This window comes from Rhineura floridana, chromosome 3 (genome assembly GCF_030035675.1).
Source record: "Rhineura floridana isolate rRhiFlo1 chromosome 3, rRhiFlo1.hap2, whole genome shotgun sequence".
Classification (NCBI taxonomy): domain Eukaryota; kingdom Metazoa; phylum Chordata; class Lepidosauria; order Squamata; family Rhineuridae; genus Rhineura; species Rhineura floridana.
The window spans coordinates 207,039,757-207,067,031 of record NC_084482.1 but is presented as its reverse complement, the minus strand read 5'-3'; the positions used below and the strand labels follow the sequence as shown (position 1 = coordinate 207,067,031).

Here is a 27,275-nt window from a genome sequence, read left to right as displayed (position 1 = left end):
TTGCCCCTTTTAGAACTCAGCTGGGAGGAGGTTGGAGACAAAACTAGAATGAGTTGCCTCTGCCTGTCATTGGCTCTGGCGCCACCTACTGTTGGGCTCCTTGCCTTCTGCCCTATCAGACCCAATGGGTGCCAGCCCCCAGTGTCTGCCCCCTGAATCTCCATGCCAACAAAAGCTGAAAATTCTGCCAGCTGCAATATTTTTAAAGATACAGGAAGCGGGCCAGACATCAGGCAGCAATCCTTTTATTTATTTATTTGCACAGATTACCATGTGACGGCCAGAAGTTACCAAAGCGGCGTACAATGAAAGAAAACAGTGACAAACCTAGTAAACTAAAGGCAATAAAGCAATTTCCACAATTGTACATTTATGATTCCATCAAATGACTTCAGAGAACATCTTCTTAAACAAAAGCGTCTTCCAATAGCCGCCTAAATATCAAGACCCTGGCTAGGTGCTTGTCTGATATCAGATGGTGACCGATTCCAGAGAGCTGGAGACGCAACAGCAAAAGAAAACTGAGGACGGGGGCACACCTGTTAGTTATATCTCTATCCACGACATTGTCTTGCTTTTTGTTTCTTTTTTCTTCTATTTAACTGGTTTATCACTTAACTGTTTTGTTTACTTGGTAATTGCGTAAACCACTCCATTATTTATGGTCTGTTCTTCTTGTGTATTTGCTATTGTCCTGTGCTCTGGCCTTGGCTTGGCATAGATCAGTGATTCTCAAACAGTGCGCCGCAAGAGGTGACTAGGTGTGCTGCGAATATTATGAAAGTATATTTTAAAAATGAGAAGAAACCCATTTGCATAGAGATTTATTACATCCATGATCAGTTAATATATTAATATATATTAATATATTTTTAATTTTGTACATGAAGTGCGTCAGAAATTTTTTGTTTTACAGTGCGTCGCGAACCAAAGAAGTTTGAGAACCATTGGTATAGATAAATGATACATTTCTTATTTTATCAAGGCTGAACGAAAACAAATCATACAAATTAAGAAATGGCAATCCTCCAGTCAGAAGCTCTCCTCTAAAGAATAGGGGTCGAGCCTTATGGGAACCTGCCTCTTGATTGGCTCCCTCCTCCCAGCCCTGTCTCCTATTGGCTAATCCTCTTGAACACAGAAAAGGATTTGGCTTGCCAACGTCCTTTTCAGTCTCACTCCTGCGCTTATAACATCCACCTGACACTTAGAATTGGAAAATGGAAAGTCCTCTACCCCAAGCTATTTATCTCAGTTTTCTTGCAGTTTGGGAAGACATCTCAATTTCAGAAAATGTTTTATATGTCAAAGATTTTGCTCAAGCAGGATGCTTTATTAAAAGATATAAGGGGAGGGACATTTTTTAAAAGCAGGAAATCTAAATTACAGTCTGTTTGTATTACTAATTTTTAATCAAAATGTTATACCATTTTAGGAAATCCACTGAGGGATTTTACAAAATAAATAAATAACTTATGGGGCAGAAGGAAACTGAGGAGATTGAGGGGGCATTATACCAAGGCCTGAACCACAGAATAATACAAAGAACGATGGAGACCCAGAAGTCTTAGCCAGCCTCTCTCCCACAGAATTCCCATCTCAATATGGCTCCTTGCATATATTCAACTTCAAAGAGTAATTAAAAAATAAACTTTTATTATATGAGTCACAAAAACTTCTCTACTGTATGGATCCTTTGATGTACATTAAGATTGGAACTCTGCTTAAAGCTTTTTCCACATTCAAAGCATTTATATGGCTTTTCCCCCTTATGCGACCTTTGATGTGCCTGAAGATTGCCATTCTGACTAAACCTTTTTCCACACTCGAAGCATTTATAAGGTTTGTCCCCTGTATGAGTTCTTTGATGCGAAGTAACAGAGGTACTGTGACTGAAGCTCTTTCCACACTCCAAGCATTTATAAGGTTTGTCGCCTGTGTGAGTTCTTTGATGTGAAGTAAGAGCGCCACTCTCACTGAAGCTCTTTCCACACTCCAAGCATTTATAAGGTTTGTCCCCTGTATGAGTTCTTTGATGTCTAGTAAGGGGGCCACTCTGCCTGAAGCACTTTCCACACTCATAGCATTTATAAGGTTTGTCACCTGTATGAGTTCTTTGATGGAATGTAAGGGAGCTACTGTGACCGAATCTCTTTCCACACTCCAAGCATTTATAGGGTTTGTCCCCCGTATGAGTTCTGTGATGTTTAGTAAGGGTGCAACTGTGACTGAATCTCTTTCCACACTCAAAGCATTTATAAGGTTTGTCCCCTGTATGAGTTCTTTGATGTCTAGTAAGGGTGCCACTGACATTGAAGCTCTTTCCACATTCCAAGCATTTATAGGGCTTGTCCCCTGTATGAGTTCTTTGATGCCTAGTAAGGGATATATCCTGACTGAAGCTCTTTCCACACTCCAAGCATTTATATGGTTTGTCTCCTGTGTGCACTCTCTCATGTACAGAAAGTTTTGACCTATCATAAAATATTTTTCCACACTCAAAGCAATTATAAGGTTTGTCTCCTCTATGAGTTCTTTGATGTGAAATAAGGTAGTTGCTCTGACTGAAGCTCTTTCCACAGTCCAAGCATTTATAGGGTTTGTCGCTTGTATGAGTTCTTTGATGCAAAGAAAGGGAAATATCATGGCCAAAGCTCTTTCCACACTCTAAACATTTATATGGTTTCTCTCGTGTATGCTCTTTCGTATATACATTAACATTTGACTTCTTGCTGAAATGTTCCCCGCGCTCAGGGCATGTATGTGATTTCTCTCCTGTGTGACTCTTCTGATGCCTTGTCAAATTATATCTCTCACTGAAACTTTCTCCACAGTAGGGACATGTATATGGTTTCCCCCCTTTATGACTTTTCTGATGTATAGCCAGTTGATAATCCTGCCTAAAGCTCTTGCCACACTCCAAGCATTTATACGGTTTCTCTGCTGTGTACATTCTCTCATGGCTAACAATCATGGACTGATCAGAACAATTCTTGCCACTGTTGGAGAATTTATATGGCCTCTCCTCTACATGTTTTTTTTGAAGGGAAGCAAGACTTCCACTGTGACTGACACTTTCCCCAGAACTTAAGGATGCATTTGGTTCCTCTCTGGTGTGAACTCTCTGATGTCTAAGGAGGCTTGATGTATCAAAAAATTCCTTCCCACATTTCAAGCATTTGTATGGATTCTCTTGCGTACGCCTTCTCCAATGTGTACTCAGGGATTTTTGGCAACTGAAGAGTTTACTGCATTCAGGAGACATTCCCGTTACCTTTAGGTGATGACTATTCCCTTGAAATTTATTTTTATCACCCTGAGAAGCATTGGATTCATCCCCCAGCTTCTGTGTTTGTCTGTCTTCTTGTCTCCTTGCTCCATCTTGACTCCCTAATTTCCATTCCTCCTTCTGCTCCTCAGCTCTTTCCGGTGACATTTCTGATGGTTCCTCCTCAGCCGTGATCCCCCAGACATCTCCTGATGGAATAAAAAGGAAAGCTGGTAAAGTGCTGTGGTAAAAAGCTGTGTATATCTGTTTATGATTTGTACTTTGAAAAAAATGTTTCTGGGACCTCTCTTGATGTCTGGGTGTAATTGTCAAAAATTCAAGACCTTGCACTATTATTGTGTTACAGATGTGTTTTAGCAGAAGCTGCTTGGCGATAGGTTGTGAAGAAACAGAGGGAGACAGACAATCGCTTTTGATATTTAGAGATAGGGCCTGGATCAGGAAAATACATTTTGATTGGTCTAGGAAACAACAGGTTCTGACTGGCTGGACGTTCTAGAGAGCAGATGACAGGAAGTTAACTGTCAGCTGCTTTTCCTCCACTATCTCTGGACACCTGCCCTGCTGAAGCTGCTTCAAAAGTCCTTGTTAGGGTTCCACTACTTTTCCTACTTTCCTGTGGATCTTTGCTAGCTGAAGCAGAGATCCAAGAAGCCATTTGCAAAGCCTGCAGATCAAAAGAAGGAAGCCAGTGGCTGTGTTAGGCTAAGAGGCTGCCCTCTGTAAAGATCTAACCATGAGGTTGCCTTGTGTAATGATCTTATCAGAGATAGGTTAACACAAGTGGGTTTTTAAGATCAGTTAAACTCTCCAAGCAGCCAGAAGCTTAACCAGAGGAGATTTGGGGTTGAAGGACGATTGACCCCAGTAGCTGGACAGGGCTGTTGGTGAATTTGGATAGGGGGAAATTTTACCCTAAGGTAAAAGCCACTTAGAAGCAGGTGTCTGCAACAGTATATCTTGCATCTTTAGAAACTGTCATCATGTACCTTTAAGACCCCAGTGTAAATATCAGTATTCCCTTATGAACGTAAAATACCTTTAATAAATAATCTTATTTATTCTGTTTCCAATCTCATGCCTAGCCTTCTTGTACAAAGCTGCTAGGAGGTTTTGAAGGCATTCTATGGGAATGGTGGCAGTGGAAAAGGGTCACAATGGGAAAAGTGGCGGAGCCCAAACCTACAACTCCCCACCGGTTCCACCTTGATCTTTGGAATGATTTAATGGTAAGTACCACACACAGACCCTCAATAAGAGACCTGTCTGCTCAGAAAAAAGAGACCTGAGATAAACAAGTCATAGCAGATGTCCCCATTTGCTATGATGGCTCTATTACTACCAGTATTCAAGGCAGTATGGGGATCATAAGTAGGGAGAGTGGTCTGGCACTCATGTCCTGCTAGTGGGCTTCTGATATGCATCTAGCGAGCTGCAGTGAGAACAGGTTGCTCAACTAGATGGGCCATTGGCCTGATCCAGAAGGGCTCTTCTTATATTCTTATATCTAAGTCCATCAACACCCTTCTGTTGATCTAATTGGGATCCTTACCCAAAGAGGTTATCATCTCATGAATCTCCATCAGGACTTCCTTGTAAAGTGCTCTCTGACCAGGATCCAGGAGGACCCATTCCTCCTCCGTGAAATGCAACACCACCTCCTCAAAGGTCAGCAGACCCTAGAATAAGAAAACATACATCTTCCTCAAAAATATTTTTAGGCAAGATATGGAAATCATCTACCTTCCACTCACAACCTGAAGGGAGACATGGCAAATGGGGATTTTTTTCTTCAGTGTTCACAAATCACTGGGTCGAGATTGGATCTACCTAAGGGTAATGTTCTTACAGAAGTCAAATGTAAACTGCTGATCTTCTGCCAAAAATATGTATACTATAATTGAGATTGCCTTTCATACCTGAGGACTGGTAAGTGGCCAATATAATACAATTTTTTTAAAAAGGAACCCAAAGGGCATCTGGGAAATCAGAGGCCAGTTAGCTTAGTACCTCTTTCGGGAAAACAAATGGAAAACGTTATTAAAGAAAGACAACATATACAGTAGATGAACAAGTCTTTCTGGAGAACAGCCAGCACAGCTTCTGCTTTTAAGAACATAAGAACATAAGAACATAAGAAAAGCCTGCTGGATCAGGCCAGTGGCCCATCTAGTCCAGCATCCTGTTCTCACAGTGGCCAACCAGGTGCCTGGGGGAAGCCCGCAAGCACGACCCGGGTGCAAGAACACTCTCCCCTCCTGAGGCTTCCGGCAACTGGTTTTCAGAAGCATGCTGCCTCTGACTAGGGTGGCACAGCACAGCCATCATGGCTAGTAGCCATTGATAGCCCTGTCCTCCATGAATTTGTCTAATCTTCTTTTAAAGCCATCCAAGCTGGTGGCCATTACTGCATCTTGTGGGAGCAAATTCCATAGTTTAACTATGCGCTGAGTAAAGAAGTACTTCCTTTTGTCTGTCCTGAATCTTCCAACATTCAGCTTCTTTGAATGTCCACGAGTTCTAGTATTATGAGAGAGGGAGAAGAACTTTTCTCTATCCACTTTCTCAATGCCATGCATAATTTTATACACTTCTATCATGTCTCCTCTGACCCGCCTTTTCTCTAAACTAAAAAGCCCCAAATGCTGCAACCTTTCCTCGTAAGGGAGTCGCTCCATCCCCTTGATCATTCTGGTTGCCCTCTTCTGAACCTTTTCCAACTCTAGAATATCCTTTTTGAGATGAGGCGACCAGAACTGTACACAGTATTCCAAATGCGGCCGCACCATAGATTTATACAACGGCATTATGATATCGGCTGTTTTATTTTCAATACCTTTCCTAATTATTGCTAGCATGGAATTTGCCTTTTTCACAGCTGCCGCACACTGGGTCGACATTTTCATCGTGCTGTCCACTACAATACTGTGTACAATACTGTGTACAGTTCTCACCTCAAAAAGGATATTGTAGAGCTGTGAAAAGGTTCAGAAAAGGGCCAACCAAAATGATCAAAGCGTTGGAGCAACTCCTCTATGAGGAAAAATGGCAACATTTGGAGTTTTACAGTTTATAGCCAAGATGAGTAGGGAAGGACATGGCAGAGATGTACTTAATTATGCATGGTGTGGAGAAACTGCACAAATAAAAGAATTTCTCCTTCTCTGATACTATAGTCAAGGAGAGTCCAATAAACCGAAATGTTGGCAGCTTCAGGAGAAACAAAAGGGACCACGTTTTCAAAGAGCGCAGAGTAAAATGCTGGAATTCAGTACCACAACATGCACTAATGGCCACCAACTTGGATGGCTTGAAAAGAGGATTAGACAAATCCATGGAGGACAAGGCTATCAATGGCTCCTAGCCATGAGGGCTATGTACTAACCCCACTGTCAGAGGCAATACCACTTCCTGGGAATCAGTGGAAGAGGGCTGTTGGGCTCAGGTTCTGCTGATATGCTGCCCAGAGGCATCTGGTTGGCCGCTGTGAGAATCAGGATGCTGGACTAGAGTGGTCTTGGGCCTGATTCAACAGGGCTGTTCTGTAGTGTTCAAAGTTTCACAGCAAAAACACAGTGGAGCCTCCTTCAGAGGGAGCCTCAGAAGGACAAGGGCAAGAGACAAGGCCCCCTGCAAGTAGTCCCCCTGTAACAAGGATGGACCCACTCTGGCTGCCCCAACTTGTCTTCCCAATGACCTTTCCCCTACCTCAGCCTGCATGGTGGTGGTTTCCTCTCCAGAATGACAGGAAGGTCCAGAATGTTGCTCCGATGCCATTTCACAGCCTGCGAAGGGAGAAAAGGCGGCCCAGTTATTACCTAATTAGTACACAGCCCTTTCTAGTCGAAACCCTCATATCAACACTGAAAATAAGGTTCTTAAATTGCCCCAACGGGTTACAGGATAGTGACTGAACATGGCCCAAGAGGCTAAAATGATTCTGGATTTATTTGAAATACATCAGCAGAAGACCAATTAATGCATTTCAGGTTACAAAAGGTAGGAGCATAATCATATCAAACAGATATCAACAGCACATTGCACATGAATGAATCTCGGGGAAGGGAGATATAAGAATCAGGATCCTGGCCTTTCCATCTCACCTCTCAACTTAAAAATCACAATTCTTTTGAAATGATTTTTTTTAAAGGATGCAGCTTCCTGTCTGAGTGCTCCTCTCCTCCCTTTGCAATAGAAGTCAGACTCCAAAACCCAGCCTTCTCACCCTCTCAGCTGGCGATTGTTCTCTTTCCCCCACCTCCATGTCTCTCCCCACAAAGTCCCTTTTGAGGTGCTGTTGCCAGCCAGGCTCAGTCACTCGCTCAGCGCAGAAAGGGCCAAGCTGAGTTTTGGAGGTCTTTTTCTCCAGCTGCTTTCAGGAAAGGCCACCACCACAGGCCAAATTGCCCAATATTTTGAAGAGCTTTAAGTAAAGGGGGGGAGAGGCATCTAAGTGGCTTGAAAGGCAAGGGGCTGATTTAATGATAGGTGATCTGGACAAGGGAGGAGACTGTCAAATCCTGTTTATATTCTGATAGGCAGATGTATCTATATATCACACCGACTGTCGCTATGGTGTTTTTCCCTGGTCACCAGAACGGCGCACTCAGTGCTCATGCCAAATCCTGCACTCAGACTTGGAGCATGTGCCCAGTTTCAGCAGAACCAGGCAACGGCTACCAAATGGCTAAAAAACATTGTGTTTCAAAGAACCCAAACCCTTTTATCATCTACCTGGCACGAGCAAGGAAGGATCAGTCTTGCCATCTGTTATTTCTGGCCCTGCTCCTGGTAAGTTGATCCCACCAATTTGCATCAATTTCCAGAAAAGCGTCACTTGCTAAGCATTTTTTTGCCTGCTAGGCTGCTTCAAAAAAACATCGAGGGCAGAGCCATATTTTTGCTTTTGTTTGAATGGCAACCTTTCCTCTAGGAGAGAAGGAAACTGACCAGAGCTGGCAAAGAGAGTGTTTTTTTTGTGTGTGTTTTAATCTGGTTATAAAAAATTTCAAGGCTCAGCTAAAGAAGGAAATAAGGAACTTGATGAAGCTGCGTTTTTGGTCCTTCTGGCTCAGTAAGTGATTTCGGAGGAATACTGAAATCTGGCAACTACAGCAAGCTCGGTGATGGTGAGAGAGATGCGGCCCAATAGGGAAGAGCTGGTCTCCACAAGGCAGGATCGCATCCTCAAAACCTACGAATTGGGGGGTACTCAGGGGGATTCCTGGCTTCTCCCAACATCCCCCCTTCTCCCTACCCACCGCCCCAAATTGTGCCCATTGATCTTAGGGCTCCCTCCATGCACCCCCCCCAACATCTCTGCATGCAAAAAGAGACTCACTCACTCATTCCCCGCCTCTCTTTCAGGTAGGCGGGACAGGAAAGGGAAGCCTCTCTTTCCAACCTTCCCTTCTGCTCTAGGAATGGCAGCTCTATTATTGTTATTTACAACGCTTAAAGAGCCCAGTGGCAAAGATCGCTTTCCTGCTTCACACAGAGGTGGTTGGCGCGTGTCTGGACTGTGTGTCACTCTTCTACACACGAGTGTATTTGTTCTTTTCACGAAAAAAAATGGCCTCCCCGGCTTCTCTACCTGCTAGATTTCTGAGCGTAGAGACTTTTGTTGTTGACATGCATGGAGGAACATTCTGGGCTCCTTCTGGGAGGAAGGGCAGGATGTCAATTGAATAAGATAAATAACAAACTATGCCCACATTTATGCCATACATTTAAAGCCCCATGATACAAAATTGGGAGGGATAGCTAATATCCTGGAAGACAGAAACAAAATCCAAAGGGATCTTGATAGGCCGCTAGAGCATTGGGCTGAAAACAACAGAATGAAATTTAACAGGGATAAGTGCAAAGTTCTACACCTAGGAAAAAGAAATCAAATGCACAGCTATAAGGTGTGGGATACTTGGCTCAGCAATACTACATGTGAGAAGGATCTTGGAATTCTTGTTGATCACCAGCTGAATATGAGCCAACAGTGCGATGTGGCTCCAAAAAAGTCAAATACTATCTTAGACTGCATTAATAGAAGTAGTTTCCAAATCACATGAAGTACTAGTTCCCCTCTATTCGGCACTGGTTAGGCCTCATCTTGAGTACACTGTCCAGTTCTGGACACTGCACTTTAAGAAGATTATAGACAAACTGGAACAGGTTCAGAAGAGGACAACAAGGATGATCAGGGGACTGGAAGCAATGCCCTCTGAGGACAGACTGAAAGAACTGGGCATGTTTAGCCTTGAAAAGACTGAGGGGAGATATGATAACACTCTTCAAGTACTTGAAAAGTTGTCACACAGAGGGGGGCAGGGATTTCGATCCTAGAGTGCAGGACCTGAAAAAATGGGCTCAAATTACAAGAAGCCAGATTTCACCTTAACATCAGGAAAATCCCATCTAATTGTTCGAGCAGTACGACAATGCAACTAATGACCTAGGGAGGGAGTGGGCTGCCCAATACGGGGGGGGGGCATTCAAGAGGCAGCTGGATAGCCACCTGTCGGGGACGCTTTAATATGGATTCCTGCACTGACTCAATGGCCTTATAGACCCCTTCCAGCTCTATTATACTATGATCGTATGAGAGAAGGAGGAGAATCATGTAAGCTACCTTGGGTTTCTTGGAGGAAAAAAGGTGGGATATAAAAATAATAAGAAGAAGTCTGATTAGGGTTGGGCTAGATTGCTGCTATTAAGCCCTGCCTATGGTTGCAATTATCTTGCTCAGGCTGTTGTGAAAAAAGGCCATGACTACCAGTAGCGTTTGTTTTCTGATTTTCCCCCCCCCCCATTAGGTTTATGGAGCTCAAATTAGTGGAATCTGGAAAGAAAACAGTTGGCAACAATGCAGTAATGCATTGTCTCTTGGTTGGCTTGCTGCTCATAGTCTTGCTTGTTGTTGGCTTTCCCAGGTGCCTCTGTGAGGGGATTATGCTTGCCTTATCTTGTGTCTTTAATATTAGATGTCTCTTGAAGACTTTTTAATTGTTTATTTTTAAAAAAAAGATGAGCCAGTTATTTTTGTGACTATTTTGTATTGTTTTCTGGTGTTCTGTGTTTTATTGTTTTTGTATAAATTGTTGTGCATCATCTTTAGGTTTTCCATAAATAGGTATATTTATATATATATATATATATATATATATATATATATATATATATATATATATATATATATATATATATATATATATATATATATATATACTTATATATATTTATGTAAGTATATAAATACTTTTGTAAGAAACTAAGTATCTATCAGAGATGTGAAAGTAAGACACAGGGAAATGCCCCCCCAGTGGAGGCTGGTCCACTAGGATTACTGGGGCACAGCCCTCCCAATGAGAATGGCAAGCAATTTTAAACAACACCCCCACAATATCTATGCCAAAGTTGCACACTTTCCTATCCCACCCACAATTTTATCATTTCTTGAGCTTGTTACAGCATTTCTGTCAATCGCCTGTTCTCTGACCAATCACCTTCCCGTTTTCTCATCAGTCAGCTCTCTACATCACTCAACCAATCTTAACCCAAAACTGTAGCTATGGCAAAGAGGTCCCTTCCTAAACTGCCTGCTTGTCAGCCATAACAGGAAGTATCCTACTCAATCTGGTTGTAAGGTTTATACAGCACAGCCAATATAGCAGATTAGGGAGAAATCAAGCCTGCTTCAAGAATAGCCCTATGTGGGAGCCTTAAGCCTCATTCTGAGCATGCTCAGAGCTGTTTCCCTGAAGGCCAGATGTCTTTATTGGTATCCAGAGAAGCAACAGTTTTTCCTGCTTTGAGGAGCTTTCTTGTTTAGTTTCTTATTTGTGTGTGTGAGAGAGACCTTGCTGGACAGGCAGAGGGAGCAAGCAAGCACACAAACGTTTGGACTACTGTAACGCGCTTTACGTAGGGCTACCTTTGAAGACGGTTCGGAAGCTACAGCTAGTGCAAAATGCGGCGGCCAGACTGCTAACAAGAACCAAGCGGTCTGAGCATATAACACCTGTTCTGGCCCGCCTGCACTGGCTTCCAATATGCTTCTGGGCTAGATTCAAAGTGTTGGTACTAACCTATAAAGCCTTATACGGCGCAGGACCACGATATCTGCTGGAACGCCTCTCCCGATACGAACCGGCTCGTACACTACGGTCTACTACGAAGGCCCTCCTCCGGGTCCCGACCCACAGGGAGGCCCGGAGGGTAGTAACAAGATCAAGGGCCTTCTCAGTGGTGGCCCCCGAATTGTGGAACAGTCTCCCCGAGGAGGTACACTTGGAGCCGACACTATTATCCTTTCGGCGCCAAGTTAAGACCTTTCTCTTCTCTGAGGCATTTTAATTTAAGTTAATTTAAGTAAATGTTGTAATTTCATTTTAGATGGGTTTTTATGTATTTGTTATATCAGATCCTGTAATTTTATTGTATATGTTTTTATGTTCACCGCCCAGAGAGCTGCTTGCTAGTCGGGCGGTATATAAGTTTAACAAATAATAATAACAAACAAGCGAAATGAGTTTCTTTCTATAATAAATGTCTTTTTTAAACTTAATCATTTTGCATTTATTTTTGTGAACTGGGGAATTAGGAGGTGAAATAGTGGGTGGTTTGTGTATGCTTTGCAACAAACTCTGTGTTAACCATTTCCCTGCATCCACTCATTAAAAGCTGAGTGGAGCAGGGCTGGTTGATCTGAGGCACTTGCAGTTCCAGAGTATTTTTCAGAATATTTCCAGAAACGTCGTGTGGATTTGGTTCTAACAAGCCCCTCCCCTAGTTTGGTTCACGATGTTTTCCATGTAGAAAAACAGAGGAAAATGTTGGTGCTATTATTTCTAGCTTTATGAGATGTCAGTGATTTCTAAAATCAAACATTTAAGCTCTATGCCTGTCTGGACATGACTCCACATCGTTACCCAAACTTAGAAGATAGTCCCCCTAGTCTCAGACATAATTTCTAAGTAAGATCTACGGATAATTTTCAATCATGTCTGAAAATGGTATGTTTTTAGTGAGGAGACTGGCACTCTGCACATGTGTAATCTTGGAGGTCACTGATTCATAGGGCCGCCATAAGTCGTAATCGACTTGAAGGCACGTAACAGTCTGTGCGTGGCAGCTCTGAAATATGCGATTTCCATGTTAGGGATCATTAAGAAACAAACAGAAAACAGAACGGCCAATATCATAATGCTATTATACATATACTAAGGTGTTACAGTACTTGGAACACTGTCTACAGTTCAGATTGTCTGCCCTCAAAAACAGTATTGTAGCGCTGGCAGAAAAAGGCATCCAAAATGATCAAGGGGATGGAGCATCTCCCCTATGAAGAAAGTTCACTCCATTTGGGGCTTTTTATTTTAGAGAAAACAGAAGTAAGAGGAGACATGAAAGGTGTACGGTCACACCATGCGTTTAAAGCACATTCAGCACACATTTAAAGCACATGGCTTCCCTCAACAAATCCTGGGTATTGTAGTTTACCCCTCACCAAGCTACAGCTACCAGTACGAAGTAAACCAATAAACTACAGCTCCCCGGATTATTTGGGGGATACCATAAGCTTTAAATGTGCATTGAATGTGGATAGCAGGCTCTTACATCTGACATGTAGGAAGAGAGTGTGGGAAGTTGTTCCCACTTTGCAACAATTTCAGGAAAAGTTTCACTTACTAAAAAAATCTGTCTGCCAGGCTACTTTAAAAAGCAGGAGGGCAGGGCCACATTTCGCTTTAGTAGATGAAAGCGCAACCTTAATTCTGGGAGAGAAGGAAACTGAGAAGAGCTGGCAGGAGTAGAGCCATACAACAATGTAACCAATTCCCTAGAGAGGTAGTGGGCTCTCCGACACCCGAGACCTTCAAGGGGCAGCTGGGCAGCCATCTGTCGGGAATGCTTTGATTTGGATTCCAGCATTGAGCAGGGGGTTGGACTTGATGGCCTCATAGGCCCCTTCCAACTCTACTATTTTCCGATTCTATGAATGTCTTAGAATAATAATCTCTTTATTAAAATGTAATCAAGGCTGAACTAAAGAAGGAAACGAAGAACGTGATGAAGCTGCCTTGCACTGAGCAGGCCACTGGTCCATCTGGCTCAGGATTGTCCGCTTAGGGGTTTCTGAGGAATGCTCAAATCTGGCCCCAAAGCAAGGGTGAGGAAAGCAGATGGGACCCGGCAGCAAGGCAGACCTGGGATCCGCAGGGCAGGATTGCATCCTCAAACTGTGGGAGTCTGCTGGGGGGGGTGCTTACACTGAGTGAGAGGGGGGAGTACATGGGCTAGAATGCTGGAGAATGTTGGATGATGATTGGCTGAGTGTTTGAATGGCTGAAGGAATAAATGAGAGGATGACAGTTGAGTTGGTGGGTCCCTGCCTTCTTCTAACATCCCCCTCCTCCCTACCTCAAATTGTACTCCTTGATCATTCTTGGGGCTCCCTCTACGCAGCCCCGCTCCAGCGTCTCTACAAGCAAAAACAGACTCACGCACTCACCCCCTGCCTTTCTTTTTGGTAGGCGGGCCAGGAAAAGGAAGTCCTTCTCTCTTTCGCCATCTCCCCTTCTGCTCTAGGAACAGCTGCTCGGTGGTTGTTGTTAACCATTAAAGAGCGCAGAGACTGAAGCTCCTTGGCTGCTTCACACAGAGAACAAGGGGAGGGTGGTCACTCAGCAATAAAAATCCCATGCACGTTAAAAAGACAAAAAAGGGAAGAGCGGCAGGGAAACGTTTGGGTTAAACAGAAGAGCCTGCTGGATCAGGCCAAAGGGGGCCCATCCAGTCCAGCATCCTCTTATTTATTAATTTGATTATTTTATTTGTATCCTGCCCTTCTTCCCAGCAGGAGCCCAGGGCGGCAAACAAAGCACCAAAACACTTTAAAACATCATAAAAACAGATCTTAAAATACATTAAAACAAGACAGCGTTAAAAACACTCTTCTCACAGTGGCCAGCCAGATGCCCATGGGAAGCCCGCAAGTATGAGCTGAGCGCGTGCGCAGTCTCCCCTCCTGTAGCTTCTAGCAACTGGTTTTCAGAAGCACACGGCCTCGGACTATGGAGGCAGAATATAGCCATCATGGCTAGTAGCCACTGATAGCCCTATCCTGTATACATTTGTCTAAGCCTCCTGTAAAGCCATCCAAGTTGGTGGCCATCACTGCCTTCCATGGGAGTGAATTCGGGAGTTTTAAGGATGCGCTGGGTGAAGGCCTTTCTTTTCTCTGTCCTGAATCTTCCAACTTTCTGCTTCTTTGGAAGGCCCGGAGCTCTAATATTATGAGAGGGAGAACATCTCCCTATCCCGTTTATTGGGGGAGGGTGTTTGTTGTGTAAGACCCATTGAAATTAATGGACTCAAGTTAGTCACTTCCACTAATTTCAATGGGTCTACTCTGAGAAGGACTTGGATACAAACCCTTTGTACTCTGAATGTACTGCCTTCTGCATGGGAAAAAAAGTGTGAGCAGGAACTGAGGATCCTCTCCAGCAATGGAGTTCTCAACTTCTTCCTCCTTCTGCCTGGCTGGCGGAGGGTGAGCCAGTCAGCTTTCAGCCCCTGCATCTCTTTCGCTTCCATAATCAGTAACCCTTTTTCTTTCCTTTTATTGCCCTTCTTTAATCCCCCACCCCACTCCTGGCCTTTCCACATCTCTCTACTCAAAATGATCATCCATTTCAAATGATTTTTTAAAAAAAGGATCCACCTTCCTGTCTGGCTGCCGTTTCTCCACAACGGAAGCCATGCTCCAATACCCAACATTGTCTCCCTTTCTGTGGCTTTCCCTGGTCACCAGACTCACTCAGTGCTCAGAGCAAAGCCAAATTATGCACATAGTCTTGGGGCACATGCCAAGTTCCAGTTGAACCAGGCTATGGGTGTCAAATGACCAAAAAACACCATAGCTGTTTTTATTTTTTAACAAGCCTTCTGGGCTACCCGACAATTTGTGTCCAAGAGCTAGTATTTGGGACTACATCAGCCTTCGCCAACCTGGTGCTCTTTAGATTTTTGGGACTACAACTCCCATCAGCCCCAGTCAGCATGTCTGTGCTCCCATTCATCCCAACAACATACAGCCATGCTGGGTAGGACTGATGGGAGTTATAGTCAAAACATCTAGCATCCAGAATTATGTCCTCCCTCCCCAACAAAGCCAGAAACATCAGTCCCACTTAGTACACATACTTGGTCAGCGCATGGACAGTAAGGAGCCAGTGTTGCTCATCTGAGGCCAGCATTGGTTGCCATTCCAGATAGGTTCAGGGACACATATATCCCCCACAGGGCCCAGGGGCCAAGTGCAGCACTCCAAGGCTGTCTCACTGGATTTCAGGCCTTTCCTCAGGCACTACTCTCTCCTAAGTCCCACCCCCTCTCCTCAGGCCACACCCCTCACTGGCCCTGCTTTCCATCCTCCTTGAACGCTTTTCTCTGGTGGGAACATTTCCTTGAACTCCAACAATGCTTTTTCCTTGCCTGGATGAAAGAAGGGAAAAAAATGGGTGTGTGTGTGGGTGAGTAGAAACTAGCCCCCTGTACAAAAGTAAAATGTATGCCTGCCTTTGCCTGTGGCCACCTACCCTGGCACGCCACATGGACCCCGGAAGGTTGTCCAGAAGGGAGTGTGGCCCTTGGGTCAAAAAAGTTCCCCATCACTGTCATTCATGTATGGGATATGACATCATGGACTATATCTGACTGCAAGATCTGGGCTGCTGTTTTTGCCAGAGATTCCAAAAAAGATTTTCAATATATGCACTGCAAGTCTCCCAAATAGCGAAATTATGTCAGACCATAAAAAAGCAACTTATCTGTGGGAACGAACCTTTTTTCATGTTAGGCATGCTTTTGTCCACTCAGATTTCAAATGATGCCTACTGAATATCTGGCAGGCAACTCTCGCCCCGCTCCTGGACTCAGGCCAAGTATTTACCGAGGTGGTGAACTTGGTTGAGAGCCAAGAGCAGCTTACCTGATGGGGTGGAGCTGCAGCGTCTCCTGCCAGTGCAGCCCCGCAGCCCCAAGCTCTCCGCCATGTTGTCCCTCCACATGGGAAGCAGTATTGATGCTCCATCCCATTCGACAAGCTGCTTCTCACCTGTTCTGTACCTGTGCAGCTGGGGGGTGGGGAGGGTCACATGGAGTTATATCCAACTAAGTTTGAGTGCGAGTAGACCCACAGAAATGAATCAACTTAAGTTAGTCATGTCTATTAATCACAATGGGTCTACTCTGAGTAAGACAAGCAGGAGATACAAGCCATGAGCCAATTTTCCATAACGAACAATTCTCTCCACATAGAAAACACAGGAGTGTAGGGATGCATTTATTTATCTTAGCAGAGAGGGGTATTCAATCTTATGGGCCCCTAGGTCAGTGCCCAGACACAGCTTTACTACCTCATGGAGACTGAGATCTAGACTTACCCTGGAAAGTTCTTCGGAGTCATATATAGGTTGCTTCCCTATGGAGAATTTTTGAGATGTCAGAAGATTTACTCTTGAACTGGGACTTTTCCACACCAGATTTTAATGATATGAAGCCATTTGTGTATTTTTGCATGTGTAAAATCTACACATCCTCCTCTTCTAAGTGGCACCCTCCCTGCTAAATTAAGATTTTGCCAATCAGTAGATAATCCAGTAAGGGAAGAAAATCCCACCAAAAAGGGCATGTTACCTTACTGTGGAGAGATTGAAGCGCATCATGTGACTGTTGTTTTACTTGTGTGATGGTGTTTCGCTGGGTGCTGCCTATCATCACACCCCCTACTCCCATTTTGTTTGAATCAAGCAAAGGAAAGGAGGCAGCCTGCCTTTCTTCACTGGATGCTGCAGAAGGAAAAGGGGAGGAAAGAAGGCAGCAGCCTTCACCGAAGTGACTCCAAATCGTTGCATGGCTTGGAATGACATACATAATTTAAAAATTTTAAATGCGCTTTTGTGCAAATCTGGCACATCAAAATGTATTTTTTTAAAAAAGAAAATTTTTAAGGTGTATGTGTAAAGGTAAAAAAAATACCTGTGTGCATTCCTGCAAGAGACTTCAGGTTTCTTAGCACAGAACTGTAGGACGTATTTTTTTTTTAAAATGTGACTCTTCTTTTATGTGAATCCAGTATATCTAAAATCTTGCATGCCTACAGGTAAACAAGTAACTGCATGCATGTACACAATGGACTTCATATTTCAAGAACTTAGAATCACAGAATAGTAGAGTTGGAAGGGGCGTATAAGACCATCAAGTCTAACCCCCGCTCAAGGCAGGAATCCAACTAAAGCATAGAATAGTAGAGTGGAAGGGACCTACAAATACTAATTGAGGGGAGGGGCAACAACACACAGCACAAATACATCCCATCAAGCACTGCCCACTTACATGGAAAGGCAACAGTGGGACAGACTTTGGCGGAATGAAATTGAAGGCATTCATATGTGGATGAAGGCACACAAACACACATACAGAAACAGGGACCCACATGCATATTAATACCCTCGTATGCACAAAGCCTGGAAAATTAATACACCTTCTAAACTCTTCCTTGACTAGGCCGTGAGGTTTCTGATGCATATTTTTAAATAGCATTCAGGCATAAGCAGCTAAAACATATTCACCCCAGACTCTGACAAACATTCAAATAAAGATCAAAATGTTGCAAAACCCCCCCCCTAAAACTATTAAAAGAGATCAACAGAGCTATCCAATAGCGAACACATTTTCCCCCCGAGTTGGAAACCAAAAATATTTTAACGGGTCAATTTATTGTGTACATATCCATCAATTCTATGAGGGACAGAGACTCTGTGGCCCATCAGATGTTGCTGGAATATCCCTCCCATCATCTCTGAACACTGGCCATGCTGACAGGGGCTGTTGGGAGGGATATTCCAGCAACATCTGAAGGGCCACAGTCTCCATCCCTCATAGAATTGATGGATATGTACATAATTAATTGACCCGTTAAAAATGTTTTTGGTTTCCAACTTGGGGGGGGTAAAGTGTTCGCTATATGATAGCTCTGTTGATCTCTTTTAAACATTTTGATAGCTGAGCAACAACATCTGTAGGGCTGCAGGTTCCAGAATTAGGTGGGGAAGAAAGTCATCAAGCTCTGACACTGACACTGACTAGACCCTGCTCCTCACATCCTGGCTCTGATGGTAGTGGAACCACATTTCTCATTTTTGTCAGGAGACACTCTATCCCAACAGGAAGGACTTCCACCTGAAGATTCCCTTGCCTGGAATAGTGATACAGTTCAGCTCCTGTCCTCCAGGAGTCCTGTCATCACGGAAAAGGGGCTATCTGAAAGGCTATAGTCCATTTGGAAAGATGTACTTTAAATACATCAGCAGAATGCTAGTGAATGCATTTTAGTCTATGAAAGATAGTATCAAAGAGAAATTCACAGCACATTATTGAATTTTGGGTAAAGGAGAAACGAGGATCACAGCTATTGCAAATAATAATTATGAATTGAAAACCTAGTAATAATGCTATTCGATTTTCATTTACCCCCTTCCACCAGTCCAAACTAGTTAAAAGTATTGCTATGTTGCAGCTATACAGTCAGTTACCCTACAAACTGAAAGAAAAGAAAGAATATGATGGCTCCCTATCCAAGCAAGGATTCATAGGAAACAGCTGAATGTAGGGTCCTACGGATAGGATTCAGAAGAACAGAGATGAAGGGAAAAGGTTGGAAAAATCAAATGGTGAAATATAAACCTCACCAGGGAATAAGCAAATATGTGAAAACAAGAAACATATGTCTCTCTCTCATACAAAGGTTTTGATGAGTATCTAAGGTAGTGTCTATAACTGAAGTTGTTTCACTCACTCAGCATTTTATGGTTTCTTCGTTTTAAAGAACCTGTGATGTGAACAAAGAACGGCAATTTGATTAAAGCTGTTTCATGTGAATTATTTGATGAGAGATACAAGAGGTAAGCTGAATGAAAACCTTTCCACACTCTGGACAGTTAGATGGTTTTCTCCTAGTGTGATTTTTTTTGTATGTGTAGCAAGGGTGCAACCCTGACTGAAGCTCTTTCAACATTCCAGACATTTATACTTCTTCTCCCCTGTATGGATCCTTTGATGGAAATTAAGACTGGAACCATACTTAAAACTTTTTCCACACTCCAAGCATTTATAAGGTTTGTCCCGTGTATGAGTTCTTTGATGTGAAGTAACAGAGCTGCTCCGATTGAAACGCTTTCCACACTCCAAGCATTTATAAGGTTTTTCCCCTGTATGGGTTCTTTGATGCGCAGTAAGGGAGCTACTCTGACTGAAGCTCTTTCCACACTCCAGACATTTATAAGGTTTGACCCCTGTATGAGTTCTTTGATGTTTAGTAAGACTGCTACTCCAACTGAAGTCCTTTCCACACTCTAGGCACTTATAAGGTTTAGCCACAATATGAGTTTTTTGATGTGAAGTAAGGTGGTGATGCTGACTGAAGCTCTTTCCACACACCAAGCATTTAAAAGGTTTCTCCCCTGTATGAGTTCTTTGATGTCTAGTAAGGAAGTAAGGGTAACTGAAACTCTTTCCACACTGTAGGCATTTATACCGTTTCTCTCTTGTATGCCATCTCTGATGTGTACTTGGGGATTTTTGGCAATTGAAGAGTTTACTGCATTCAGGAGACATTTTCATTTCCTTTAGGTGATGAGTACTTCCTCGTATTTTATTTTTACCATCCTCAGAGCCACAGGATTTAACCTCCAGTTTCTGCATTTGTGTCCCCTCTTCTCTCTTTGCTCTATTTTGACTCCCCAATTTCCATTCCGCCTTCTGCTCCTCAGCTCTTTCCAGTGACGCTTCTGATGGTTCCCCCTCAGCCATGATCCCCCATACATCTCCTGATGGAATAAAAAGGAAAGCTGGTAAAGCACTCTCCAGAAAACCTGTGTATATATCTGCCTGTTTATAATCTGGACTTTGAAAAAAATATTCCTGGGACCTCACTTTATGTCAGGGCTTGGAGGTACAGGGGTAAAAAGGATACATGGTCAAGCATGTGGCCACCAGCACCTTGTCCACATCAGCTGACTGCATAAGCTGAAACGGATCCCACAAAACATCACTAACTCCAGCACTGGGTACCTCATCTTAAACCGCAACAACAGCAGAGTCAAGGTCACTCTGAGGGTCAGCAGTGTGTAGCAGCTGGTTCTAGAATGATCCATAGGCCTTACAATGGAGTCAGTAACCTCCAAACTGTTTGAAATAACTCTGCTGGCTGGAGTTAAAAAATTAAAGAGGCATAAATACCTTAACTAGTGTTTATACAAAGTGAAGCTGGGGGAACTAATTTTGTATAGGTGGTTGCACCCGATTCCTTACAACTGAAACGCAAGACAAACGTTTGGGCAGCAAATTTGTTGCTGTAGGGGATGTCAGTACTTTAAAGTAACAATGACAATTTCTTTTGTTTTAATGCACCTTCAAAAGAGTGAGAGAAGGGACAGAGCCTGAGCAAGAATGGTATGAACGAGACTTATTTTAATCACCAAAGATGGAAGACTGGTAAGATGGAAAGGTTGTCAGAAGTCATTTCCAAACTGTGTGCCACAGGGAAATTGATTCAGTGATTATACTGTTTATTTTTAAAAAATACAGGTTGCCTTTTAGGGTGAAATGTCCTCCCATGATGTGTTAGATAAAATTAAAAGGTATTAAACACAGTTTCAATAATGTACCATAATTTAAATCAGTAGTTAACCAACTAAAAAATACCAAGCTAATCAGTCCCTAAATTTAACCAAGCCATTAAGAACACAGTTTAAACCAGCAAAAGGTAATCATCAACAAACCAGCACCAGAACTCAAAGCAGGTTGAAATGCCTGGATCTTCAAAGCCTGTTGAGCAATGAAACAAAGCCAGCCGTACGTACCTCTTGGGAGGGATACCCAAGTGTTCCACTAGTGAGGGGCCATCACAGAAAAGGCCCTGTCTCTAACATCTGTCAGTCTATCATTTCATTATATAGACAGCTTTGAGATTAGGCGGTCTATAAATCTCTCGTAATATACGCTATTAAATAAAATCCTAACCAGCACACAGGAGACCCCTTCAACTTTCTGTTTCCATTCCAACTCATTTGGAGAACCTGAGGCGTTTGCTCCTGGAAGGTATCAAGGGAATTATGAGATGCAAGAACACCCAAGAGTACCTGAATCCTGCTACACCAGCATCCTTCAATCAGTAGGCCAGAACCCACCTGTCTCAGGTGTGTCTCAGATCCATAGCCGGCCCAATGCCTCCTCACTTGCCTGCCTCATCCCCTAGTCATGCCATATCCTTTTGGTTGGATCAATGCCAGCACCAGCAACTCTTGCACGCTGAGTAACAGCAGCCAAAATACAGAGAAGTTCAAGGGTAGAGAGGAAGAGAAGATGATCTCCTTGCTGTGAGGGAAAAGGGCCCAAAGAGGTGTCAAAGGAAATTAGAAAGTGAGATAAAAGGTTAAATATGTATTACAAGCAAACTAACTAGGAATAGAATGGGAGAATAGAGGAAAGTTGTTACAGGAGGAGGAAGTGAAAGTAAAAGGACCGGGTGTCGGGAATGAAGAAAACTGGCTTGGGTGGAGGTGGGAGACTGGATACAATTGGAGTGTGTAAAGAGATGGGGAGAAGAGATTACAGAAGATGGGTAAAAATATGTTGAGAAGCATGTAGGAATGGGAAGGGGGAAATGTAAATAAAAAGCCTTCTCCACTTAGAGCCTCTGAAACAGCAAATTCTTCCTAAAAGGGGGAGGCTGAGTCACAAATATCCAGACAAATGTCTGTGCTTAGCTTGAGGAAAGCTGAACTATACAACTGCTTGCACAAGGTAAACACTGTTGCAAACTATACATCACTCTGCAAAGATGGACTAGGTTATTAATAGAAAATGTCACTAATTGTTAGGTGATTCTGTCTTCTTTTGCTTCCATCTGCCACCATTTTGAGACTGGCTCTACACCTGCACCACCATTTTGAGACTGGTGGGCTTCTGTAATGTTCAGTTGTCTTGAGTGAGCACTGGGGGTAGAAACCCAATGTCCTTTTTGAAACAGAAAACATACACACATCAGTCTGCCTTAAACACAGCCAGTCTACTGATTTTCCTGGGAGCAGGTGGCTGGAAAGGGCAGCTCTATGCACCTGGTCTCCTAGCGGTGGTGTCCCTGCCACGTACCTTGAGGGAAAGGGGCAGCAGCAAGGCGACAGAGAGGTCTGGGCTGTGTGGCTAAACTGGCAGAGCCATTAAGGTGCTCCACACAGCCTGAATGTACACCTCCCCACTGGCTGCTCCGCATTCTATCCAGCTTACTACTCTGTACTCTAAAAGAATGCTAAGTCCCACCCACCACCAATAAAAGACCTGTCCAGCTAGAGAAAAAACAGACTTAAGATAAATAAGTCATCGCAGATGTGCCCATTTGCTATGATGGCTCTATTACCACCAGCATCTCAGGCAGTGTGGGGATCACAACTGGGAGAGTGCTGCTGCACTCATGTCCTATTTGTGGAATTCCCATAGACATCTGGTTGTCCAATCTGTGTACAGAATCTTGGACTTGATCGGCCTTTGGCCTTGACCCAGCAGGGCTCTTGTTCTTGTCCAGGGTAAGTCCATCAACACCCTTCTAGTGATCTAGTTGGGATCCTTACCCAGAGAGGTTATCATCTTCTGAATCTCCAGCAGGACCTCCTCACAAAGAGCTCTCTGACTAGGATCCAGCAGGACCCATTCCTCCTCCGTGAAATGCACGGCCACCTCCTCAAACATCACAGGCCACTAGAATAAGAAAACAAACACCTTCCTCATAAACACTCTCAGACAAGGGGTGGAAATCATCTACCCGGCACTTCAATCTGAAGGGAGATGTGGCAAGTGGGGATTTTCCCTTCAGTGGCATCTACCCAAGGGTAAAGTTCTTAAAGAACTCAAATGTGAAATTGTTGATCTTCCAACAAAAATATGTATCTTGTCCCTGAGATTGCCTTCCATATCCGAGGACAGGTAAGTGGCCAACGTTTAAAGAAAGAAAAAATTAAAAGGGTATCCAAAGCGTATCTGGGAAATTAACAGGCTGGTTAGTTTAATATTTCTTTCATGAAAACTAGTGGAAAACATTACTAAAAAAAGAATTACCATACATATAGAAGAACAAAACTTTCTGAAGCAGAACCAGCATGGCTTCCACCCTCAAAATACTGTACACAGTTTTGGTTGCCTCACCTCAAAAAGGATATTGTTGAGCTGTAAAAAGGTTCAGAAAAAGACAACCAAAATGATCAAGGGGACGGAGCAACTGCCTTGCGCTTCCCAGAGGCATCTAGTTGCACCACTGCAAGAATTAGGATGCTAGTCCAGATTAGTCTTGGGCCTGATTCAGCAGGGCTGTTCTTGTGTATGTTCACAGTTTCATGGGAAAAACAGTGGAGGCAAGAACCTCCCTCAGAGGCAGCACCAAGAGTCCAAGGATAAGAGACAAGGCCCCATGCAACTAGTTCTTCTATAACAAGGACGGACCATGTCTGGCTGTCCCCAACTTGTCTCCCCAATTATCTTTCCCCTACCTGAGCTGGCCGCATGGTGGATGTTTCCTCTCCAGGGTAAAAGGGGGAGAATGCAGAATGTTGCTCAGATGCCATTTCACAGCCTGTGAAGGGTGAAAAGGTGGCCCAGTTATTACCTAATTGGTAGACAGCCCTATTTATTTATTGGTTTATTTATTAAATGTATATTCTGCTCTTCCTCACAGAAGGAGTGCAGGGCTGCAAACAGGCAATAAAACACTAAAAATATCTTTAAAAACATAGTATCTTAAAAACATCTTTTAAAAAATCCTTACATCTTTTAAAACCATTCCAACACAGAAGCAGACTATTTAGTCAAAACCCTCATGTCAAAATTGAAAATGAGGTTCGGCACCTGCCCCAGTGGGTGAGAGGGTGGTGACCAAGTGGGACCCAGGAGGCTAAAATGTGTTTGGAAAGATTTTAAATAAACCAGCAGAAGATCAGTGAATGCATTTCAGCTTATGAAAGATACAAGTGTAGTCATATTAAGCAAAAATCAACAGCACATTACAAATGAATGAATCTTGGGAAAGGGAGAGATAAGAAATAGTATATGTAAATACTGATTATACAGAAAAACAAAATAGAGTATGAATTTACTCAGAAAAAGAATATGCATGCTTAAAATTAACTACAATTTAACTGTTGCTGAGTCATACATTGGCCCACCTAAACTCCATCAGCTCTCTAGTTCAAGCTTCCTACATTATTCCAGTCTGCATCTGTGTTGGAACTGCTTTTTAAGATGTAATATGTTTTTAAATATGTTTTGTTTTAATATGCTTTAAAATGCTTTTAGTGTTTTTGTTGGCGGCCCTGAAGGCCTGGCTGGGAGTCCAGAGTCTGTGAGTTCAAATCTGCACTCATGTCTCTTGGGTGTCAAGGGCCAGCTAAAGATCACCCCCACAGGGAGTGGCTCAGGGGTTACGTGCCCTGCCACCTGTGCAGCCATGGGCAAGCTGCAGAGTCCCAAGGGGCCCAGTTGCCCCCCAGCTGGCAGTTGCGGACAAGGAAGGGGCTGGCTTGTGCAGCTGTGGCAAGCTGAGCAGGCCCTAGCCAGCTGGGGAGGACGAGCCTCAGAGGGAGGCAATGGGAAAACGCCTCTGAATACCGCTTACCATGAAATCCTTATTCATAGGGTTGCCATAAGTCGAGATTGACTTGAAGGCAGTCCATTTCCATTTTAGCTCACGGAGGGAGGAGAGGGGTTTTTAGTGGCTTTCCCTGGTCACCGAAATGACTCATTCAGTGCTCACAACAAAGGCAAATCCTGCACAGTCTTGGGGCATGTGCCAAGTAAAATCCTTTTAACATTGTGATCTGCACAATTGTGGATCAGTCTTGCAAACTTTTATTCTCCCCACACACACACTTTTGACATCCATCTGGCACCTAGGAAAAGAGAGTGGGAAGCAGTTCCCACCAACTTGCATGTCTCAGGAAAACTTTTACTTGCTAAACATTTTGCCTGCCAGGCTACACTAAAAACCATGAGGGCAGACCCACCTTTTTACTGTTATAAATTAAATGGCAGCCTTAATTCTGGGGGAGGAGAAATATAGATATACCAACTGACACTATGGAGAGCTGGCAAGAAGGCATTTCAACAATAATCTCTTATTAAAATATTAAGCCTCAACTAAAGAAGTAAGGAACATGAAGAAGCTGCATTATATCATATCACACCACCAGTCCTTTTAGCTGAATACTGTCCTCTTATTTATTTATTACCTTTCTTTTCCTGATAGAAACCCAAGGTGGCTTACATATGGTTCCTAAGCAGTCTCCCATCCAGGCACTGACCAGACCTGACCCTGCTTAGTTTCAGCAAGGGTGCCGGCCTCATGTGCCTTCAGACCAAAGCCTGGGACCAACTTAGATGTATTTTAACTAATTTCACATGAATATATCAAAAGTTTAGATACATTTATGATCAATTTCCAGGCAAAATAAGAACACCCCTGCGCTTTAGAACAACTGGGCTCGCTTGCTATTTACGTATGTCATTTATTCATTACCGAAAATGGAGAAGTTCCTGAAGAATGCTCAGATCTGCCTCCCCCAAACACAGCAACCTGGGGAGGGGGAAGGAGACAGCAGTAGGGCAGAGCTGGGATCTCCAGGGCAAGATTGCATCCCCAAACTCTGGGAATAGGCGGAGGGGGTGTTTAAAAGGCGGTTGCCGCTTTCTCCCATCATCCCCCTCCTTCCTACCCACCGCCCCAAATTGTGCACTTTGACCTTGGAGCTTCCTCCAAGCAGCCCCCTTCCAACATCTCCGCAAACAAAAATAGACTCACCGACACACTCGCTGCAAAGTTCTCAAGTAGGCGGGACAGGAAAGGGAACTCCCTCTGTCCGATCTGCTCTAGGAACAGCTGCTCTATAGTTGATGTTAACCATTAAAGAGCCTGGTGAGAGAAATTACTTGCCTACTTCACACGGAGGCGGAGGCGGTGTGTGTGCCGCTCTTCTCTGACCTGGGTGCCACTCTTACATGTAGGAGTTTCCTAAAAAGTAGTCTATGCATATTGGAACAAAAGGCGGGAAGTTCTGGCTGGTGATCCGTTGAGAGTCATTATTTTTTTCCTCCCTTTCCTTTCTCTCAACTGACATGCTTAATTATTTCTCAAATTGCTTTTTCTTTTAAGCGTTGTTATATGCTCAAGTCAAATCCCGACTTAAGGCAACGCAACCCTATGAATCCTTTTTTTGTTGTATTGATAGGGTTTTCATGGTAAGAGGTATTCAGAGGGGGTTGCCCATTGCCTCCCTCTGAAGCTAGTCCTCCCCAGCTGGCCAGGGCCTGCTCAGCTTGCCACAGCTGCACAAGCCAGCCCCTTCCTTGCTTGCAACTGCCAGCTGGGCTCCTTGGGACTATGCAGCTCGCCCACGGCTGCACAGGTGGCAGGGCGCATAACCCCTGAGCCACTCGTTGTGGGGGTGATCTTTAGGTGGCCCTTCACCCAGGAGACACAAGCAGGGATTTGAACTCACAGACTCTGGCTATTCATTCATTGGCGATCACTCATGGCCAAGTAGATCGTCTTCCAAGGTTTGGTTGGAAGACGCCTGTACGTGAATTTGTTTTATGTGGGGAGATCGGCACACAATGATCAACACACAATCTTGACAGAAAAAGGCTTTGATCCAATGGCATGGATACGACGATTGGAGGTCTTTTATCTGCTGCAGCCTTCATCCGCCTTCACAACTGTTGTAACACACATTGTTATCCTCCGCCTGTTCTGCCGTTGAGGACTTTCTTGGATCGTTCTTTGTCTGGTTCCTCTCCCTTGACCTTACCGCCATGGGTGACCCTGCTGGGAGTACATGACTCCAGACAGCATCGCTCACAGGTTCATTGGAACACACAAATCCAC

At 43.7% G+C, this 27,275-nt stretch overlaps 2 protein-coding genes across 6 annotated transcripts; both read right to left on the bottom strand.

Annotated features, from left to right (window-relative positions):
- Positions 1 to 248: 248 nt before the first annotated feature.
- Positions 249 to 13,801, bottom strand: LOC133381298 (zinc finger protein 883-like). 4 transcript variants are annotated; one of them, XM_061620248.1, is made up of 4 exons: positions 13,706 to 13,801; positions 6,998 to 7,074; positions 4,842 to 4,968; positions 249 to 3,477 (listed from the first exon to the last, which is right to left on the bottom strand). In XM_061620248.1, the coding sequence occupies exons 2-4, from the start codon at positions 7,064 to 7,066 to the stop codon at positions 1,667 to 1,669; spliced, it is 2,007 nt and encodes a 668-aa protein (XP_061476232.1). In that variant the 5' UTR covers positions 7,067 to 7,074; positions 13,706 to 13,801; the 3' UTR covers positions 249 to 1,666. The 4 variants fall into 4 exon arrangements, with proteins under 4 accessions (XP_061476232.1, XP_061476231.1, XP_061476230.1 ...); XM_061620247.1 differs by lacking the exon at positions 13,706 to 13,801 and adding an exon at positions 8,631 to 8,699; XM_061620246.1 differs by lacking the exon at positions 13,706 to 13,801 and adding an exon at positions 8,635 to 8,685.
- A 2,817-nt stretch (positions 13,802 to 16,618) lies between these two features.
- Positions 16,619 to 26,267, bottom strand: LOC133381328 (zinc finger protein 154-like). 2 transcript variants are annotated; one of them, XM_061620321.1, is made up of 4 exons: positions 26,193 to 26,267; positions 23,890 to 23,972; positions 22,978 to 23,104; positions 16,619 to 20,175 (listed from the first exon to the last, which is right to left on the bottom strand). In XM_061620321.1, the coding sequence occupies exons 2-4, from the start codon at positions 23,962 to 23,964 to the stop codon at positions 19,358 to 19,360; spliced, it is 1,020 nt and encodes a 339-aa protein (XP_061476305.1). In that variant the 5' UTR covers positions 23,965 to 23,972; positions 26,193 to 26,267; the 3' UTR covers positions 16,619 to 19,357. The 2 variants fall into 2 exon arrangements, with proteins under 2 accessions (XP_061476305.1, XP_061476304.1); XM_061620320.1 differs by lacking the exon at positions 26,193 to 26,267 and adding an exon at positions 25,911 to 26,164.
- Between the last annotated feature and the right edge of the window lie 1,008 nt (positions 26,268 to 27,275).